The sequence below is a fragment of the Podarcis vaucheri genome (genome assembly GCF_965113315.1).
Source record: "Podarcis vaucheri genome assembly, chromosome: 18".
Lineage (NCBI taxonomy): Eukaryota > Metazoa > Chordata > Lepidosauria > Squamata > Lacertidae > Podarcis > Podarcis vaucheri.
Genome location: NC_138756.1, coordinates 6,408,832 through 6,426,058, shown reverse-complemented (window position 1 = coordinate 6,426,058; position 17,227 = coordinate 6,408,832). Strand labels below are relative to the sequence as shown.

Sequence of the window (17,227 nt, the reverse complement as noted above, 5' to 3'; positions counted from 1 at the left end):
AGAGAGTAAGTTGGCATGGGAATGGGGTTGAAGAACAGGTGCGGACGATGGCTCCATAATTGTCAAGGCTGGGTTCAGATGCAGGCTGAGACACAAGAAGACGAGACTGTCAGTGCAAGTGATTCTTTGTTCAAGAAGACAGCGTACAGCTCAGCACACTTCCAGCAGGTCTTTCCGCTATATGGCAGTTGCCAGGTTTCAGGGACTCGGCAGACCCTTCCAGAGAGGAGGAAGAGGAAGACAGGATAGATTTACAATGGGGGTTTGAGGGAGGTCGCAGCTCAGAGACAAGCGAGGGGAAAAGCTGGGAAATCATGGGGGAGCCAGAAAAACAACACCCAGCTGATATGTTGGTATTGTTGTTGTTGTGGTTTAGTCGTTTAGTCATGTCCGACTCTTCGTGACCCCCTGGACCAGAGCACGCCAGGCACTCCTGTCTTCCACTGCCTCCTGCAGTTTGGTCAGATTCATGCTGGTAGCTTCAAGAACACTGTCCCACCATCTCGTCCTCTGTCGTCCCCTTCTCCTTGTGCCCTCCATCTTTCCCAGCATCAGGGTCTTTTCCAGGGAGTCTTCTCTTCTCATAAGGTGGCCAAAGTCTTGGAGCCTCAGCTTCAGGATCTGTCCTTCCAGTGAGCACTCAGGGCTGATTTCCTTCAGAATGGATATGATCTTCTTGCAGTCCATGGGACTCTCAAGAGTCTCCTCCAGCACCATAAGTCAAAAGCATCCATTCTTCGGCGATCAGCCTTCTTGATGGTCCAGCTCTCATTTCCATACATCACTACCGGGAAAATCATAGCTTTAAGTATACGGACCTTTGTTGGCAAGGTGATGTCTCTGCTTTTTAAGACACTGTCTAGGTTAAATAGAGGTTTTTCTTGAGATGCTGTCTAGGTTTGTCACCGCCTTTCTCCCAAGAAGCAGGCGTCTCTTAATTTCGTGGCTGCTCTCACCATCTGCCGTGATCGTTAGAACGTATTAGAAAGCTCTCCCAGAACCAGGCGAGCCTTGAAAGTAGGAGAGCAAAGAGCTCAAAGACAGAGGGCACGTAGCAGCACCCGCAGAAGTGACGAATGAGGAAGTGGGAAAGACAGGTGGGGGAGATTCATGCGGGACAACGCCATTATCCAAGAGGCTGGGTTCTATAGCCTCTCTCTGGAAAGATTGAAATGAAAAAGGATGGTAAGAAACTTTTCCTTGTCTTTATAATTCCCGAGCAACCAGCCGCGAGATGCTGGTAGCGTCCTGACACCAGGAAACTGCGGTCTCCTCTTCCTACCTCCATTAAGACGACTCCACTGCCAGATGTCTCCCAAGGAGCCTCCAAATGCATTGGGGCCCCCTGCTCTCCGTTCGCCTCTACGCACCAGCCCATGTGTCCTTGGAGACGGGGGGGGGGCAGGGGAAGAGAGGAAAGCTTGTTTCGGCAGGAGAGACAACCTCCTGGGATTCCTCTGCCCCTCCCCGCTCCCCTCCACTCCAGTCTCCAAGTCTGAACTGCTCCCTATCACCGAATCTCCCTGCTCACTCGATCCTGTTGCCCCTTCAGCGTCCAGTCCCTCCTCCCTGTCTTTCCCCTCTGACCTCTCCTCGGTGCCCCACCGCCAACCCCCTGGGCTCTGAGCCTTCCTCCTCCTTCTCTGGGGTTTCCCCTGGGGGTTCCCCAACTGGTGCCTCCCACCACTCATCACCCAGCCAGTCCCTGGCCATAACTGGGAAGAAGGTGAGAGGGTGCTTAGCAGTTGCAACGTGTGGGTGGAAGGCGATGCAAGAGGTGGCCCGGGGTGTGTGTGCAAGGGGGCATTGCGCCCAAGGAAAGGAGGAAGCATAGACAGGGCAGCGAAGGCAAAACGAGGGGTGGAAATGGGAGCTGAAAAATAGATGTGGTTTCAGAGCAAAGGCAGATTTAGGCGAGTGTTTGCTCACACTGTTGACGTACAACCAGGGCTGCCAGGAGTCAGCTTCACCTGTTGAACAGCAGCCTGAAGGGGCAGAAGGCAGAGTGACTTCACCTGCTGCCAATCAGCCTTCTTGCTCCTGATGTGAACCAGCTGGCTCCAAATTTCTTAAGCAGGGTTTCCAGCTTCACTCAGTTGCTGGAAACAACATTCGTCGTTCCTTGCCGGACCTTGGTGCTTCTTGCGACCTTGGACCCCCGGCTTTCTGGACCCCTGGAACGACTGACTACATGAACTGAGATACTTCTGACCTAAAGACTGGACTGGATACGGACTCTGCCTTCAGGCAAGGAACCCCCTTGAGACTTGGCTGGTTGGGCAGCGCGGGAGTATGGCAGTCTAGATCTTGGCGAATCTGCTTAAAAGTAGCTCAATTTTGTTGAGATTTTGCAAAAGAAAAAAAAAAAGCACAACAACCCTCATGTCTGGGTTTTCACTTTTTGGGTGAAATTTGGACTTTCAAAGTCTGCCACTGTTCTGGGATAGGGCTGGGGAGGTGAAAAGCGAGTTTTGTAGTTGCGTGGGGTAGTAAGGCGAAGCTCTAGCGGGATTAACGGGAAGGTCAGAGGGGTTGGCTACAGAGCAGCCCCTAGTTGTTGTTTTTAAGTATCAAAGCACCATCAATACACTTTGCACAGAAGCCCCCCATGGACAGTGCCCTCCCCCTTTGCATCAAGCTTAACATTTGCGTTTTGCCAGGGGGTGAGGCGAAAAAGGAAAGAGTGTTGTGAAGCTGGATAAAGGAGGGATGAAGGCGAGCTGGGAAAATGTGAGGTCTTCCTTCTGCTGGGCCAAAGGACATTTGGCACGAGGGATGAATGAATTGGTCAGTTTTGGTTCTCTTAGGTTTCTAACTTTTCCAATCACAAAACCAGTCCTCCACATTTCTGCTGCAATTTTCACTGAAGGGGAAAACAAGCAAAAGTCCTCATGGGAATCTGACAACTTTTTAGGGCCAATTTCTCCGGATACATCTTTGTACGCCGCCTCGCCTAATCGGTGCTCATTTCTTCCGAACAGGTAAATTTTTGTACGTATCGTTTGCTTGGAAGGCCGCGGCACAAAGCTCAGAGGAGCGTGGCTTTTGAAGGAGTGCTGTGTTTCCGTTCGGCTGTGGCTCTGAGATGTGCCTATTGCGTGGTTTCTAATTCCATCCCTAGATGGCTGGTGGCGTGGCAGTTGCAGGTTTACTTATTTGGGGCACACGGCTGCTGCACTCTCTATGCTGGCTTCAATCCTGCTGCACCACTGAAATAACACAAGCTTCTCAAATTTCTGGCAGGGAAAGGCTTAGAATTCATGGGTAGGCAAACTAAGGCCTGGGGGCCGGATCCAGCCCAATCGCCTTCTCAATCCGGCCTGCAGATGGTCCGGGAATCAGTGTGTTTTTACATGAGTAGAATGTGTCCTTTTATTTAAAATGCATCTCTGGGTTATTTCTGGGGCATAGGAATTCGTTCATCCCCCCCCCAAAAAAAAATATAGTTCGGCCCCCCACAAGGTCTGAGGGACAGTGGACTGGCCCCCTGCTGAAAAAGTCTGCTGACCCCTGGAGGATGCTGGTGGTTTTTGTCGGAGGTTTTCTTACGAGCCGCAGAACTGTAGAGCTGGGACCTAGAAAATGACCTAGTGTAAATTTCTTTATCGTTTGGTACCATTCTGTGCAATGTGGGCTTTCTCTGCCTTGGGTTCAGGCAGCCGCTTCCTGTTCTATTCTCTCTGTCTGGGTAAGGGTAAGGTAAAGGTAAAGGGACCCCTGACCATTGGGTCCAATCGTGGCCGACTCTGGGGTTGCGGCGCTCATCTCGCTTTATTGGCCGAGGGAGCCGGCGTACAGCTTCCGGGTCATGTGGCCAGCAGGACTAAGCCGCTTCTGGCGAACCAGAGCAGCGCATGGAAACGCCGTTTACCTTCCCGCCAGAGTGGTACCTATTTATCTACTTGCACTTTGACATGCTTTCGAACTGCTAGGTTGGCAGGAGCAGGAACCGAGCAACGGAAGCTCACCCCGTCGTGGGGATTCGAACCGCCGACCTTCTGATCGGCAAGTCCTAGGCTAGCGTCAATATATCAGCAGTCTCCCTAAAAGCGAATGCATAAAACTTAATACTGGCGGCAGCTGGGACAGGATAGGAAGCGAGGGCTGGGCAAATTTTAAAACGCGTCTTGAGCCACAGAGTCTCCTTCGGTCTGGCGGGGTTGCAGAGATGGTTTGAAGCATTCGAGGGAAATGGGGTACGAAGCCGTCTTGCTCCACTGCGATCGGGTCACCGTTTAGTTGCTGCAGAGGGTGGGAAAGGAAAGAAATAGCTCAGGCCCTGAACTGTACGCAGGTATTATACCTCTGTGCCTTGTGGAAAGACATAACAAACAATAGAAGCAACACGAAGACCAGTATACTAGATAGCACTGCAATTCTTATTGCATAATATACATGATTTAGTACAAATTTTGAAGCAAAGTAATAGATGCTTTTCTGTGGGCTAAGTGGTAAAACTTTCATGGTGCTGAAGGAGTAAGTGAATAACAATGTAGGACAGTGATCCCGGATAATCTGAATGTTTTGCTGGAATCTTCGTCATGACCACTGCTTCTTGTACATTTTTCTAATCTATGGATTGTGCTGAAGAAGATTCCAGCGAAACAGTTAGATTATCCAGGATCACTGTCCTACATGAACGCCTAAATTTTTTTTACCGCTTAGCCCACATGATAGCATCTATTAATTTGTTTCAACCATTTGTTGTTGTTGTTTAGACGTTTAGTCGTGTCCGCCTCTTCGTGACCCCCTGGACCAGAGCACGCCAGGCACTCCTGTCTTCCACTGCCTCCCGCAGTTTGGTCAAACTCATGCTGGTAGCTTCGAGAACACTGTCCCACCATCTCGTCCTCTGTCGTCCCCTTCTCCTTGTTCCCAGTAGTGATGTATGGAAGTGAGAGCTGGACCATAAAGAAGGCTGATCACCAAAGAATGGATGCTTTTGAATTCTGGTGCTGGAGGAGACTCTTGAGAGTCCCATGGACTGCAAGAAGATCAAACCTCTCCATTCTGAAGGAAATCAGCCCTGAGTGCTCACTGGAAGGACAGATCCTGAAGCTGAGGCTCCAAGACTTTGGCCACCTCATGAGAAGAGAAGACTCCCTGGAAAAGACCCTGATGTTGGGAAAGATAGAGGGCGCAAGGAGAAGGGGACGACGGAGGACGAGATGGTGGGACAGTGTTCTCAAAGCTACCAGCATGAGTTTGACCAAACTGCGGGAGGCAGTGGAAGACAGGAGTGCCTGGCGTGCTCTGGTCCATGGAGTCACGAAGAGGCGGACACGACTAAACAACAACAACATTGCGGAAAGACATGGCTGCCTGGAGACAAAAATGCTCTTTACGATGTGCTGACGACATCATTACAGGCCTCTCTTTTCACCTAACGGAGGCAGGGAAACTGTCCCTGCTCTGAACGGGGGTTGGACTAGATGACTCTAGGGGCCCCCGCCGAGTGCTACAAATCACTCTTCCCTCACGGTACCTGGTGACCTTGCAGTTCCTTGCGGTGGCATGCGTCCCTGTGTATATTACATCACACCTGGCAGCATTGTTTGTGAAGTCTGACTCAGGCACCAAGAAGTCCGGATTAACGGTCACCTTGAAAATGGGATAAGAACAATACAGTCAAGTTCCACCCCACTGTTTCCACTCCTAAAATCAGGTGCTGTCCTTAACTGACCAGCTTCAACTGTTGCAAGCTCTAATCATAATAAGGATTGTTTTTCCTCTTCTTCTTCACCAGGAAAGTCTTGTTACAAGAATTCTAGGCTCTCAAATATATATATTTTTTCCAACTTAAATTTTTATTAGTTTTCATCAAACATACATTCCAATACATTCATTGTATTAATACATCTCATACATAACATTAGCTCCATTGAGCTTTGGACCTCCCCTTCGGTAAGTATCATATATTTTCATTATGTCACGTATTTTATACATTTATCTATTTGATCATAAGCTGCTGAAGTTAATCAAATCCTGCCAGTGTCTTTAAAGATTTACAGTTATCTCTTATATAATCCAAGTATTTACTCCAATTTTCATAAAACTTTTGTTCATCCTGATCTTTTATTCTCCTTGATAGTCTAGCCAGTTCCGGATAATTAATCATTTTGACCTGCCATTCAGTAATAGTTGGTATTACTTCTGTTTTCCAATTCTGGGCCAACATAGTCCTTGCTGCTGTTGTGGCATACAGGAATAGATTTTTATCTTTCTTTTAAACATCTTTTCCAACTAGTCCCAGTAGAAAGGCTTCGGTTTTTTAAAAAAAAGTATACTTAAACATTTTTTTAAGCTCATTGTAAATTAATTCCCAGAAGCCTTTCACTTTACTGCAATTCCACCACATATGGCTCTCAAATATAAAATAAAGGTAAAGGATGCTTAAGTCCAGTCAAAGGTGACTATGGGGTTGTGGCGCTCATCTCACTTTCAGGCCGAGGGAGCCGGCATTTGTCAACAGACATCTTTCTGAGTCATGTGGCCAGCAGGACTAACCCGCTTCTGGCGCAATGGGACACCGTGACAGAAACCAGAGTGCACGGAAACGCCGTTTACCTTCCCGCCACAGTGTTACCTATTTATCTACTTGCACTGGTGTGCTTTCGAACTGCTAGGTTGGCAGGAGCTGGGAGAGAGTAACATGAACTCACCCCGTCGCAGGGATTCGAACTGCTGACTTTCTGATTGGCAAGCCCAAGAGGCTCAGTGGTTTAGACCACAGCACCACCCACATCCCATCTCTTATTATTATCATTAACTGCATTAACCTGTGAGACTGAGAAGGCGATTGGGCCACATCCGGCCCACGGGCCTTAGGTTGCCTATCCCTGCACAAGAGCCACGTCCTTCTCTCCTGTGGTTTCTGTTGAGAGCTTTATCCTCCTTAAAAGGTAAAGGGACCCCTGACCGTTCGGTCCAGTCGCAGACGACTCTGGGGTTGCGGCGCTCATCTCACTTTATTGGCTGAGGGAGCCGGCGTTCAGCTTCCAGGTCATGTGGCCAGCAGGACTAAGCCGCTTCTGGCGAACCAGAACAACGTACAGAAAAGCTGTTAACCTTCCCGCCGGAGTGGTACCTATTTATCTACTTGCACAGGCGTGCTTTCGAACTGCTAGGTTGGCAGGAGCAGGGACTGAGCAACGGGAGCTCACTCCATTGCGGAGATTCGAACCACCGACCTTCCGATCAGCAAGCCCAAGAGGCTCAGTGGTTTAGAAAACCATAGCGCCACCCACGTCCGTTATGATTCCGGATGACTCCTCATGCCCACGCCCATTTCCCCGCCAGTTTGAGGTTTGCAGCCAACCATACCTTGAGAATATAATTCCCAGGGGGGACGTCTGTAATGTCGATCCACTGGCAGTCAATGTGAGCGTCGTATGTGTCGTAGCAGCCAGGACCCAGACCCTGAATGGAAGACAACATCATATCGCTCTGAGTATTTCTTTTGGACAGAATACTTCTCTGAGCATGGTTTGTGCAGCCTTCTCCAAATAGCACCCCTTTCTACGAGGCCGGCTGGCTCCTTCTGTCTCCGTAATTTTAAGAGCTGCCGCTAAAGTTTATATTATTTATCACATTCATATCCCCTGCATGAGCTCAAGGTGGAAATGGCCACCTGTGATAAATAAAATATTGCTGCCTTGCCCTGGAGTTTCTAATATAGCATAGCTTTAGCTTTGATTGCCAGCTTTGATTTAAGTGGCTAATAATAATAATAATAATAAATTTATTATTTGTACCCCGCCCATCTGGCTGGGCCTCCCCAGCCACTCTGGGCAGCTTCCAACAAAGACCAAAAATACACTAAAATGTCACACATTAAAAACTTCCCCGAACAGGGCTGCCTTCAGATGTCTTCTGAATGTCAGGTAGTTGTTTATCTCCTTTACATCTGGTGGGAGGGCATTCCACAGGGCGGGCGCCACCACCGAGAAGGCCCTCTGCCTTGTTCCCTGTAACTTGGCTTCTCGCAGGGAAGGAACTGCCAGAAGGCCCTCGGCGCTGGACCTCAGTGTCCGGGCAGAACGATGGAGGTGGAGACGCTCCTTCAGGTATACTGGGCCTTTGAGACCGTTTAGGGCTTTCAAGGTCAGCACCAAGACTGGCAAGGAGAAAAGTGCCCTGTCTGCGGATCAACAAGGGAACTGGCAGGGAAAGGCAAGCAGTGTCCCTGCAGAACAAAGGCAGAGGAGCAGAGGCTGGTAAAAAAAGGGGTGGGGGTCCCTGCGTCTCTTCTCCCCTCACCTGAGTGTGAGCCGTGCAAGCGTATCGTCGCCGGACTCCCGCGTCGCACGTCGTATCCTCCAGGCAGAAGCTAGCCTTGTGTCCTTCTGCCACCTTCTTGTGGGTGACGGCATCCAGCAGGTCATAGTTACTAAAGGCTTCCATGCTGTGATAATGGCTAAAAGACAAAGGTCCAGGTTTCCTTATTAACATTATTTTTAATCTGCAGTGCAGACACTGAGGTCCAGCTCCGAGGGCCTTCTGGAGATTACCTCCCTGCGAGAAGCCAAGTTACAGGGAACCAGGCAGAGGGCCTTCTCGGTGGTGGCGCCCGCCCTGTGGAACACCCTCCTGTCAGATGTCAAAGAGATAAACAACTACCAGACTTTTAGAAGACATCTGAAGGCAGTCCTCTTTAGGGAAGCTTTTAATGTTTAACAGACTACTGTGTTTTAATACTTTGTTGGAATACTTTTCAGGTTCATTCATTTCTCTAATTTTACAATCATTTGAACATTTCGAAACTTGACTTCCTTCCCCCTCTTTCTGCGGTTCCTTAAATTTGTTTTAAGCATCTTCTACATATTAGTTGGTCTCTATGATTCTATGAACCAGGAGGAGGAGGGACCAGGAGGGACCAGCCCTTTGATGGGGTCTCCCAGGGTCACACCCATCTACCTGGTCACATGCAGGGGGAGGATGCTCCAGACCAGGTGTGACAGGAAGTCACCAGGAAGTGGACCAACACCCCCTTGTGTGTCCACTCTGGGCAAACAGGAAGTGTTGTGCTTGACTGCTTATGTTGCATTCTACATGGAGGGCATGCAGTCCCTGGGAAACGCGAGTGGGGATAGCTGTTGAGGTCCTACATTTCAACATCCCTTTTGGATATCTACTGGGGACAGAAATGCAGAAGAGAGAGTTCGGCCCCAGCTGACCACCTTGGCTTGGCTTGGCTTACTCACTTGTGGCAGCTGTGCCACTCCCAAGCGTGGTATGGTTTGACCGGGAGGAAGTCTGCTGTGCCTTGGTTCTTCACCCTCTGCGGGAAGCGAAGGAGGACCCGGTAGCTGATGTTGCTCAGCCCTGGCTGGTAGGCAGATCTGCAGGAAAGAGAGGGAGAATCATAGAATCATAGAATCATAGAGGTGGAAGAGACCACAAGGGCCATCGAGTCCAACCCCCTGCCAAGCAGGAAACACCATCAGAGCACTCCTGACATATGGTTGTCAAGCCTCTGCTTAAAGACCTCCAAAGTAGGAGACTCCACCACACTCCTTGGCAGCAAATTCCACTGTCAAACAGCTCTTACGGTCAGGAAGTTCTTCCTAATGTTTAGGTGGAATCTTCTTTCTTGTAGTTTGGATCCATTGCTCCGTGTCCGCTTCTCTGGAGCAGCAGAAAACAACCTTTCTCCCTCCTCCATGTGACATCCTTTTATATATTTGAACATGGCTATCATATCACCCCTTAACCTCCTCTTCTCCAGGCTAAACATGCCCAGAGAAGAGGCCATGGATGATGGAGGAGCCAAGTTAGATGCCAGTATCCTGTCCCAACAAGGATTCAAGGGACGCGGGTGGCGCTGTGGGTTAAACCACAGAGCCTAGGACTTGCCGATCAGAAGGTCGGCGGTTCGAATCCCCACGACGGGGTGAGCTCCCGTTGCTCGGTCCCAGCTCCTGCCAACCTAGCAGTTCAAAAGCACGTCAAAGTGCAAGTAGATCAATAGGTACCACTCTGGCGGGAAGGTAAACGCCGTTTCTGTGCGCTGCTCTGGTTCGCCAGAAGCAGCTTAGTCATGCTGGCCACATGACCCGGAAGCTGTACACCGGCTCCCTCGGCCAGTAAAGTGAGATGAGCGCCGCAACCCCAGAGTCGGCCACGACTGGACCTAATGGTCAGGGGTCCTTTTACCTTTACCCTTTATCCTGTCCCAACAGATGCTTCTTTGGGGGTTGTTGTCCCCTCCAAAAGCAGAACCCAAGTATTACGGGATTTGGGCAGGGAGCTGCTGAAACAGGTACTGACCGGAAGTGAAGACAATGAAAACCAACTTCCTGGAAGAGCGATACTAAAAACATCCCCGGAGAACTGCACTTCCGTGCACCGTTCGTTATATGCTGCACTGTAAGTTAGATGAAATTCTGAGGGCTAAATACAGTGGTGCCCCGCAAGACGAATGCCTCGCAAGACTGAAAACTCGCTAGACGAAAGAGTTTTCTGTTTTGGAGGTGCTTCGCAAAATGAATTTCCTATGGGCTTGCTTCGCAAGACGAAAATGTCTTGCGAGTTCCTGCGGGTTCCCCCCTTTCCCCCCCTTTTTCTAAGCCGCTTATCAGTTGATCCGATCAGCAGATAAGCCGCTAAAAGCGCTAATCCGCTAATCCGTCAATGGGTTTGCTTCGCAAGACGAAAAAACCGCTAGACGAAGAGAATCACAGAACGGATTCTTTTCGTCTTGCGAGGCACCACTGTACTTAGAGAAACCCCTCAAGTCCAATTGGCTCCTTTAAAAGGTAAAGGTTCTTCCTGGCTGGGGTGTGTCCACGAACTCTAAGCCACTTCTTTTCCGGCTCCAGGATAGCGAGACGGGCAAGGAGTTTGCCTAGCGATCGTCCTACTGTACAGATGTGAAATTTGCATTCTTTGCCCCACCCATTTTTGCCACAGGCCCCGCCCCCACAAGCATGTGGCCTCCCAGAAGGTAAAGGCAGCCCTCTGGCCCAAGTTAGGCCTGCAAATGCCCCCCCCCCCCGGTAATACAGGTGCAAAGGTGAGTTGGAAGGGACCCAGAGAATCACCTGGGCCAACCCCATAGCCAGAGTTGCCCATACGGGGATCGAACCTGCAACCATGGCATTATCGGCACATTGCTCTAACCCAGGCATAGGCAAACTTGGCCCTCCAGATGTTTTGGGACTACAACTCCCATCATCCCTAGCTAACAGGACCAGGGGTCAGGGATGATGGAAGTTGGAGTCCCAAAAAAATCTGGAGGGCTGAGTTTGCCTATGCCTGCTCTAACCCACTGAGCTATCCTGGTGCTAGTGCTCCATCTAGGTCAGTGCTGTCAACTCTGGCCGGCAGCTGGACCTTTTATATGCAAGGGAGATGCTCTCCTTCTGAGCTATGCTCTTCCCCGATGCAGACAGAAGTTCGGATGCCAGACTAGAAACTTTTCCACTGGTTGGGAATTCTCCACAGCTGGCAGGGGCAGCATTCTTGCGCTAGCATAACAAAGCTTCGAGAGCTCTAAAGAGAGCTATTTTTGGAGACTATTCAGGAGGGCGAGGGAAGGTGAGGAGGGAAAGAAGAGGCCATTCATGGACTGAGTGAGCAAACAAGCAAAGCTTGACCCTTTGGCATCCCCTGTCCTGGGAGAACAGCTATGTTTGTTTGGGTGTTTACAGGAAACGGAGTCATTTCATTCTCCCCTCCCCTCCCCACCAATATTTTTTTTTGCATTTTTCCAGCTAGAATCAATAAGCAGGAAAGGACCGTTTGCTGTTCCAGGGTGCTGCCCCAATGGCTACAGGCGCCTTAACCCTCACGCTGCCTTCCTTGCCCAACGGCAACAGAACAGACCTGCAGCGGCGGTTCGAATCCCCGCAATGACGGGGTGAGCTCCCGTTGCTTGGTCCCTGCTCCTGCCAACCTAGCAGTTCGAAAGCACACCAGTGCAAGTAGATAAATAGGTACCGCTCCGGCGGGAAGGTAAATGGCGTTTCCGTGCGCTGCTCTGGTTCGCCAGAAGAGGCTTAGTCCTGCTGGCCACATGACCCGGAAGCTGTAAGCTGGCTCCTTCAGCCAATAAAGCGAGATGAGCGCCACAACCCCAGAGTTGGTCACAACTGGACCTAATGGTCAGGGGTCCCTTTACCTTTACACCCCCAGAAACAAGCTGATGGTGGGGAACTGGGATTGCACGAGCCATTGTTAAATCCTGGCATCCCTGGGCCAGTGCGCCTGGAGCCAATCCTTTGCTAATTATGTAAAGTGTGAAGCCAGTTCTCCAGTCTTCTGCTTCTTCCAGGACTACTAAGGACCTTTCTTATTACAGTGGTACCTCGGCTTACAGACGCTTCAGGTTACAGACTAACCCAGAAATAGTACCTTGGGTTAAGAACTTTGCTTCAGGATGAGAACAGAAATCGCACAGTGGCGGCATGGCAGCAGCGGGAGGCCCCATTAGCTAAAGTGGTGCTTCAGGTTAAGAACAGTTTCAGGTTAAGAACGGACCTCTGGAACGAATTAAGTATGTAACCAGAAGTACCACTGTATTATTATTAATAATTGAATTTATATACCACCCTATACCTGGCTGTCTCAGGGCGGTTCACAGAACAAAATCAAAATATAAAACCACAAAATATTCAATCTAAGTAAAACAACAACAACCTAAAACCTCACATTTTAAAATGATGTCAATCAAAAACCAAAGGCCTGGTTAAAAGGAATGTTTTTGCCTGGCTTAGTTGAAAGGTGTATAATGAAGGCACCAGGCGAACTTCTCTGGGGGGAGAGCATTCCACAGATGGGGAGCCACTGCAGAGAAGGCCCCGTTCTCGTATTGCCACCCTCTGGACCTCTTGAGGAGGAGACACATGAAGAAGGGCCGCAGAAGATGATCTCAGCATCTGGGTAGGTCATAGCTGTCAACGTTTCCCCTTTTTAAAGGGAAATTCCCTTATTCCGAATAGGATTCCTCGCAAGGAAAGGGAAAAGTTGACAGCTATGGGGTAGGTTCGTATGGAAAGAGGCGGTCATCATACCCCTGTGAAAATTGTGTTGAATACACTTTGGACAACTTTGCCCTCAAGGAGGATGAGTTTGGACAGTGACTCAACTCTAAAGAACTAGGGAACTAAAATAAAAATCATAGAATTATAGAGTTGGTCAGGACCTTGAGGGCTCAACCTCCTGAAATGATGGCATCTCAACTGAAGCATCAGTTGCAGATGGCCAGATAAAGGTAAAGGGACCCCTGACTGTTAGGTCCAGTCGTGACCGACTCTGGGGTTGCGGCGCTCATCTCGCTTTATTGGCCGAGGGAGCCAGCATACAGCTTCTGTGTCATGTGGCCAGCATGACTAAGGTGCTTCTGGCGAACCAGAGCAGCGCACGGAAACGCCATCTACCTTCCCGCCGGAGTGGTACCTATTTATCTACTTGCACTTTGACGTGCTTTCGAACTGCTAGGTTGGCAGGAGCAGGGACCGAGCAATGGGAGCTCACCCCGTCGCGGGGATTCGAACTGCTGACCTTCTGATCGGCAAGCCCAAGGCTCTGTGGTTTAACCCACAGCGCCACCCGTGTGCCGTTGACCAGATGGCCAGATAGCCTCTGCTAAAAAACCCCTCCAAGGATGGAAAATCTTCCACCTTCTGAGGGAATTCCACTGGGGAAAACAACCCGCAAGGAATCGTAAACCCGCACGATGAAAACACTGGCTTTCCTGGTCTGGATTGCACCATGAGAGGAGAAGGCCCTATTGTGCTATATCCCTTGCAAACAACCCCCCCTCTTGCAATGGTTCTTTGCCCATTTATGAAAAATAATAATAATTGCACCATGCAACCGCACTGCCTTCACCCAACGTGCACCCGAGACGTAAATGCGAAGGTACGTCCCTCTCTACCTTGCCAGGCAATTCTCCTCCGCGGCGCATTTCAAGGCGTACAGCTGGACCCGTTGGATGTAGGTGCCTGCTTCGATGAAGTACGGATCGGGAATCAAATCCGGGAGCCCTAGGAGGGAGGAAGAGACACGGGAAGGTCAGGAAGACTCATTCGTCCCCTAAGCAGAGCAAGCAGCTCAGATTTGGGATCTGTTGAGTGTTGGCAGTAAAATAATAATAATAATAATAATAATAATAATAATAATAATAATAAATTCAGCATACACCGCCCTATACCCAGAGGTCTCAGGGCGGTTTACAACAAGACCACAACATATAAAATCAAACAAAGAGCAGTAACCCAATAACCCCACCCTCCAAAAGCCACATTCTAAAAGGGTGTCGGGTGTCAAACAGATCAACCAAATTCCTGGTTAAAAAGGAATGTTATTGCCTGGTGCCTAAAGGTGTATAATGATGGTGCCAGGCAAACTTCCCTGGGGGTGCAGGAATCTCAGCGAAAGCACCCCTGCTTAAAAACTTACAAGGAGGGGGAGTCCACAGCCACCTGAGGGAGACCGTTCCCCTGCCAAACAACTCTTAGCCATCATAAAGTGGTTCCTGGTGTTTTAGTCTCCTTTCTTGTAATTTGAAGCCATCTAAACAAGTTAGATTTATTGCCCTTTACCATAAAGTCCCAGGGCAGGTTACAACAATGAAGATCTATCTATCTATCTATCTGTCTATCTATCTATCTATCTATCTATCTATCTATCTATCTATCTATCTATCATCTGTCTGTCTGTCTATCTATCTATCTATCTATCTATCTATCTATCTATCTATCTATCATCTATCTATCATCTATCATCTAGCTGTCTGTCTATCTATCATCTATCTATCTATCTGCCTGTCTGTCTGTCTATCTATCATCTACAACCATTAACTTTTTTCTTGCAAACATTTTTATTTGTCTTTACAAATACAAAGTTATAATAATCCAAATATATATCCACATGCGGGTGGCTCTGTGGGTTAAACCACAGAGCCTAGGACTTGCTGATCAGAAGGTTGGTGGTTCAAATCCCCGTGCCGGGGTGAGCTCCCGTTGCTCAGTCCCTGCTCCTGCCAACCTAGCAGTTCAAAAGCACGTCAAAGTGCAAGTAGATGAATAGGTACCGCTCCGGCGGGAAGGTAAACAGTGTTTCTGTGCGCTGCTCTGGTTCGCCAGAAGTGGCTTAGTCCTGCTGGCAGCATGACCCGGAAGCTGTACGCCGGCTCCCTCAGCCAGTAAAGCGAGATGAGCGCCGCAAGCCCAGAGTCGGTCATGACTGGACCTAATGGTCAGGGGTCCCTTTACCTTTACCTTTATATCCATATGCAGAGATTCCTCCAAATCTTGGGACTTCCCCTTCCATGGAGTCTCATTTTGAACATTTACAACTGCATATTCTTCCATACGCTAACTTTTATATCAATCTGTATTGTCCATGGTATGTGTTACTCTACAAGAGAAAATTCTGCAAGCTACAACCATTAAAACCAGTCCCTTCCAGGCATGTCCAACAGGTAGATCATGATCTACTGGTAGATCACTGGACATCTGTGGGAGATCCCTGGTAGATTATTGGCTCCAACCAAAGGAACTCAACCACTTTGTCTCCCCTAAAAAAAGCTAAACAACTTTGCCCTGAACCCCCCAAAATGGGCCTTCCTCCTTCCTAAAAAAAGTTCATCAACTTTGAACCCCCCAAAAGGGGTTAGATCACTGGCCACTCTCTTGGGAGTTGGCCACCCTTACAAACAATATATAACACCCGCAAATATCTGAAAGGCTGCGACATGGAAAATCAGATAATTACAAGAAAAGTGCCAGCCATTTCATTAAAAACAGCCAGTTCCCTAAAGATTTACAAACTGACATCCGAAAGCAGTTTACAACATAATGGTATATGTAAAACAGTTTTATATATATATATATATATATATATATATATATATGAGTAAGGATAAATGATAGAGGGTAAGGATTTGCTGAACTAAATATCTGAACTGGAATACAAAAAGGGAGGTGTGAGGAGGTCAAGAAACTAGTGAATGAAGTATAAGATATGAAAATACTAATCTTTTTTCTGTTTTGTTTTTTGGTGCTTTTTCTTTTTTCTTTATTCTGTTAACTGTTCTCTATTGTGTACCTCTATGTGTTTTGTTTTGTGTTTTCTCATTTTTTTAGTTGTTTTGGTTTTTGTATTCTATGTTTAAACTTTGAAGTTTTTGATTGTTTATGATATGTTAATAAATATTACTTTAAAAAAAAGAAAAGAAAAGTGATAAATATAAGAAAACAACAGTGGCACGTACGTACAATCAACTCAGGTCCCAGATGTGCAGGCAGCTGTGCCAGCACTTTGGGCCACTTAGCCTAGTGTTGCCTGTACGGACTGGCAGCATCTAGAGCAACTCTCTAGAGTTTCCCAGGCAGGCAGCATCTCCCAGCACTACCTGGAGATTCCTTTGGGGAACTTCCTTGGGCAAAGCAGGTGTTCTCTCACCCCCCCCACACCAGTGCCCCCCCCCCAGGCCACAACCATAGTCAGCCTGAGACACTTAACCTCAGGGTCCTGAGTTCGAGTCCCACTTTGGGCGAAAGATTCCTGCTGGACTAAACGGTCCTCTATGCCCCATCACCCCCCCCCAATACTCCCCAACCAGCTCACCATGATGAAATAATCGGGTCCCATAGCCCGGCCTCCTGTTGGGGGTGCTTGCCGTCGAGGGGCGCTGCCTGGCGCCGGGGTAGACGTCGTAGAAGATGCTATTCCACCGCTGGAAGGGGTTCCGCGGGTCGTTCCTGGTCGAGGCGCTGGGGGCCGTCTGGGATCCCTCTTCCTCGGGGACCGGGTCCCCCTGAATCTCGTTGCCCCCCATCGGAAGCCAGCTACCAGCGGGGCCGCTCCCTCGAGCTGCCCCCGGGGTGACCTGCTGCTGCTCTTGCAGCCGGCTTGGAGAAGGGGTCCCGGGGACCGAGTCATTGCGCCCTGGGGGACCCCTGTCCGCGTCTCCCCGGCTGGCCTCGACGGAGCGGACCCCCATCCCGGAGCCATCTTCCCCCCAACCGGGGAAGCCCTGGAGGGCGACGGGTCCGGCCCGCGGGACGCGCCCGGGAGCCGCGGTCCGGAGCGCTCCGCCGTGGGGGCGCGCGGCGATGCTGAGGTAGAGGCTCTGGGGCTGGTGGTCGCCGGCGGGACCCCGACGGGGCGGCCGCAAGCGGGCGGCGCTGTTGAAGAGACTGAAAAGCCTCCCTCCGCTCTCCCAGCGGATCTGCTGCCTCCAGGGATGCTGGCCGTCCGCGCCGTCGGGGCGCGCCGC

At 49.6% G+C, this 17,227-nt stretch overlaps 1 protein-coding gene across 1 annotated transcript; it reads right to left on the bottom strand.

Moving 5' to 3' along the window:
* Positions 1 to 3,652: 3,652 nt before the first annotated feature.
* Positions 3,653 to 16,863, bottom strand: LOC309522940 (protein-lysine 6-oxidase-like). The gene is made up of 7 exons (XM_082206699.1): positions 16,576 to 16,863; positions 13,880 to 13,988; positions 9,204 to 9,341; positions 8,260 to 8,416; positions 7,324 to 7,419; positions 5,486 to 5,601; positions 3,653 to 4,242 (listed from the first exon to the last, which is right to left on the bottom strand). Exons 1-7 carry the CDS (start codon positions 16,784 to 16,786, stop codon positions 4,236 to 4,238), a joined length of 834 nt encoding a protein of 277 aa, XP_082062825.1. The 5' UTR covers positions 16,787 to 16,863; the 3' UTR covers positions 3,653 to 4,235.
* Between the last annotated feature and the right edge of the window lie 364 nt (positions 16,864 to 17,227).